The sequence below is a fragment of the Pteropus alecto genome, unplaced genomic scaffold, assembly GCF_000325575.1.
Source record: "Pteropus alecto unplaced genomic scaffold, ASM32557v1 scaffold48, whole genome shotgun sequence".
NCBI lineage: Eukaryota > Metazoa > Chordata > Mammalia > Chiroptera > Pteropodidae > Pteropus > Pteropus alecto.
Genome location: NW_006442110.1, coordinates 5,415,847 through 5,419,927, shown reverse-complemented (window position 1 = coordinate 5,419,927; position 4,081 = coordinate 5,415,847). Strand labels below are relative to the sequence as shown.

General features: G+C 59.4%; 1 protein-coding gene across 1 annotated transcript in view; it reads right to left on the bottom strand.

The window, feature by feature from the left end:
* NOBOX (NOBOX oogenesis homeobox) overlaps positions 1-4,081 on the bottom strand; it is a 20,731-nt gene that overhangs the window by 1,478 nt on the left and 15,172 nt on the right. Inside the window, 5 exon segments of the mRNA XM_015596161.1 lie at positions 173-404; positions 616-698; positions 968-1,101; positions 1,359-1,534; positions 1,928-2,561. Of these exon segments, the coding sequence (XP_015451647.1) occupies positions 173-404; positions 616-698; positions 968-1,101; positions 1,359-1,534; positions 1,928-2,561 (1,259 nt within the window).

The window sequence follows — 4,081 nt, the reverse complement described above, 5'->3', positions numbered from 1 at the left end:
CTGCTCTCTCGCCGTGGTGTCCTAGATCCTTCTCGCCCCAAATCCACTTACCTTTTAATCCTCATCATACTTGCTACTCCTCCCACCGAACCTTTTCCCTCCCAAGCTCCTCCTGTCCTTGTCCCTGACCCCTCCCAAGCTAACAACTGAACATTCCCATCAGGTTCCCTACCTTGTCCCCCAGGACCCACAGGGGCCGTCCTTGTGGCTGCTGTCACTGTCGAGGTTGTCCAGCAGCAGAGGCATCAGTTGGGAGGTGTGGACAGGGCCCAGGGCAAAAGGAGGGTTGGCTCTCCGAACGGGTGGGGGGCTGAAGAGTGGTGGGGTCGCTGCCACCCTCTGAGCACCCTCAGTCTGCTGGGTTGGAGCCAGGGTCTGGCCCGATGTCAGGAGCATGGCGGGCTCTAAGAACAGAAGGGGAAGGGACTGTGATGGTGAGCACAGGGAGGCGGCTCTGGGCGTGCGCAATGCCCGGGGCCCCCTGAGTCGGCCCCACTGGACCAAAACAGCGGGGAGATTTGGCCACTCCCACGTCTGTCAAAAAAGACCCCTGTCTTCGCTTTCCTCCTAGCTGCCGTGTCCCCCAGAATAACCCTCAGAAGGTGGTCAGCTCACCCGGAAGAGTGTCCAGAGGTGGCTCCTGAGGGAAGGTACCAGGCTCTGGGTCCATAGGCACAGGAGGTGGCTCAGCTGCAGAGCTGGGGGCAGACAGAAGGACGACTGCTGTCTGAACGGTCCTTGGATTTGCACCGGAGCCTCAGTGCAGGGAAGGGGACACCAGAGTCCACAGCTCTGCCCCCCTCCAAAGCACTGGCAACCTCCCCACCCAATCCAGCCCAAATCCCTGTAGATTTTAGCCAGCAACTCCGGCCTCAGTCCCAGCCTTCCAGCACTCGCCTAGGCCCCAGGATCCCAGCCTAGACCCCACTTCCTACCTGCAGGATGATCCACCTCGAGGAATTCTCACCTGCACTGACTGCCGGAGGGGGCGGGGGCGGGGGCGGGGCCTGCAGGGTCGTCCTTGCTCTCCTTCCCATTCACCTTCTCCACTTTTCTCCACTTTGCCCGGCGGTTCTGGAACCACACCTGTAGGGAGAGACGCTTGAAGAGCCCGAGAAACGGGGCAGAGACGAAGACTCTGGTCCTGACTGTCACATGATGAGCTACATAACTTTAGGAGGTCACGTCACCCCTGGCTTCAGATGCCTCTGTCAGGTTGGTTTTACAGAAGGTTCATCTACACAGCCTCTGAGGCACTTTCCCCTTCTGATGTTCTCGGCCTGCAGGAATGTGAAAGCAGGCGACACACAGCCCTAATGCGATCTGACTTCAGCCCGATGCAGGGAGATGCCGAGCACTTGCTCTGCTCTTCAGAGTTCCAGTTAGTGGGTTCTCCCCCACCCCTCCGGCTGCCTGGCCCCCTTTACCATGATGCGCTGGGGGGTGACCCCCACCGTCTGGGCAATCTCTCGGCGCTTGTCACTGTCAGGGTAGTGGTCTTCTTGGAATATCCTTTCCAGCTCCTCCAGCTGGTCTGGAAGAAGATGTGGCAGGAGAAGAGAAAGACAGAAGCCTTCCAGAGGGACCACGGTCCTCGGCCCAGGCACCCCCAGGAGTCTGGCCACTAAGTCTCCCGCTGGGCTGGAGCCTGCCCTCTCGGGGCGCTGTGGGCGGGCGCTGTGTGCTGTTTTCGTTCCCATCCCTTCTGACCAGGTCCCAATTTCACTTTCTGATGCGGCCACCCAACCTTCCCCTCGGAGGGTCAGAGGCCGCGGCCCTGCCAGAGGTCAGGAGAGGATCCAGGACAAGGTGATGTACAAATTAAGCGCCCTCCACTCTCCTGGGCCAACATTCCAGGGAGGTTGAGCCCACCTTTCCCGGACATGACCCCAGGCCCCTTAGGGTCCTCTCACCTTCACGAACTTACCTGAGCGGTATAGGGTTCGAGTCTTTTTCCGAACGTGACAGGCTGCCTCCGGGGGCCTCTTCTGGTCTGTATTTTGGCTGTTCTGGGCCAATGTGCTGAGGAGGTTGGCCAGGTGGCAGGGCCCCCGGCCTGACCCACAAGGCACTGGGTTGTGTGTGGCACGGGCTGGGTTGGTGACACTGGGAGATGACGTTGAGGCTGGACCCACGGCAATAGGCTTTTTCTGCTTCCCAGAGCCCGGAGAGCGGGGCCTCTTCCCTGGCTTGGCCTCTCTCCCGGAGAGGGAGCAGCCATCCCCCTGAAGCTGGGGTCTAGGCAGGACCAGAGCTCCATCTTTGTGGGGAGCCCCTGAGCCGGGCGGCTGGCACACTTTCAGGGCATCAGTCCCAGTTAGCTCTCCAGTGGACTCTGGTGGCTTCTCCTCCCCAGAGACGGTGCAGGAGGTGGGCAGTTCCCCACTCGGGGCGTCCCGAGTGTTGGGGGCTGCACTCTGCAGTGGCGCCTCCTTCTCCGGCCCAGCAGCCAGGGGCTGGCCTCCGCCTTCCGGGCCTGTGGGGAGCCAGCACCAACCTGCCTTAGCACCAGGGAGAAGGAAGAGCCTGCTCCCTGCCGTGTAACCGGTTTCCTGTTTGATCTGAAGTGTTAAGTCATCTATGTGGTGAACGGGATGATAACTCCAGGTGTACCTTCCTAACGTGGCTGTTGTGAGAACCAAATTCGATAATCCAGCTGCTTTGGAAAATGTGAGCAAGTTTATGCAGCGCTAAGGGCGTCTTCACTCACATCCACAGGAAGTGGGTCAGCAGCCCTAATGGCAGAGGGTACTCACTTCCTGCGAGTTTGCTGTTTTGTTCCAGACACCTGGAATATGTGTTTGCGGGACAAGCATCTATCCGTTCAGGCATTTCTAAGGGACAAATGTTGGGGCTGGCTGGGAAGAAAGATTACGATTCTGCTTCTTCTAAGACTGGATCTTGTTCCTGCCCCAGGTGTAGACGTTACTGCTCAGAGTAAAGACGAGGTGGGATGGGATGGCCTCGCAGAAGCCCAGGCGAGGGCACTGGAGGCGCCAACAGATCAACCGTCTTCACCTTGCACAGAATTCACTGTTCTTGCCAACCTCCTCACCTCCATGTGCACCTCCTGCTCCTTCCCTAGAAAGCAGAGCCCCAAGAGGGGCCTAGGGCCTGGGCCACCTCCCTTATACAGGGAAGTCAGGGTGACTCAGCGGGCACGGAAAGCCCCTATCACTCACCAAGTGGGCCAAGCTTGCCTGTCTTGGAGCTAGGACTGATTCATCAAATGCTTACTGTGTTCCAGGCACTGTGCTAAGCACCTTTCAAAGACGAACGCGGTATGCATTTAATCCCTGGGAGGAAGGCACCATTCACATCTCATTCCAACAGGTACAGGTTAGAAATCTGAGTAACTTGTCCAGGATCAGACAGAGCTGCGCTCTTCATCTCCATGCACAGTCCTTCCCAGGGCCGGCCTCCCCCTTCGCCTCCCCGCTCACTCATAACCCCCCAGAACCCTCCGGCCCAAGGAGCCGCTTCCTCTTTTCCAAATAAACTGGAGTGTGTTTTAAAATGGATGCTAACTAATAACTAAGGGCCATTGTTATTTCAATGAAAATTGCGGGCGATACAAAGGCGGAAGGAATGGCTGCCTCCCACTGTGTATAGTAGGCTGGGCCTGCGTGGGCCAGGGGGCTTTGCCGCATTGCTCAGCAGGGCGCCCGAGGGACAGACCAGCAGCAGGGGCCTGAGGCTGGTGGAGGGCGCGCGGGCCTGTGCGGGGCGAAGGGGCATGGCCGCACGGTGGCAGGGGGAAGGAGGCGCGGATCGGTTTTACGGCATGTTAGGAGAGCTAGTAGCCTAGCAAACCCAGTACAGAGTAGGTGATCGATAAATGCGACGTATGAGAGTGACAAGCCCGATAAGAAAGGCGACGGTGTTGGAAGCCAGACTAGAGTGTTCTGGGACTCCGGCCTCGCGTTTTCTCCCCCGCCTGGAGAGATGGGAACCTCCGGGAGGAGGGCGCCCCAGCCCCTCGGCCTAGCCAAGCTCTAGGGTGGGCTAGGACGGGAGGTGGGGCCTGAGCCCCCGCCGGCGCTGACCCCAGCCCGCCCCGCGCGCGCCCCGCCTCGCCCCG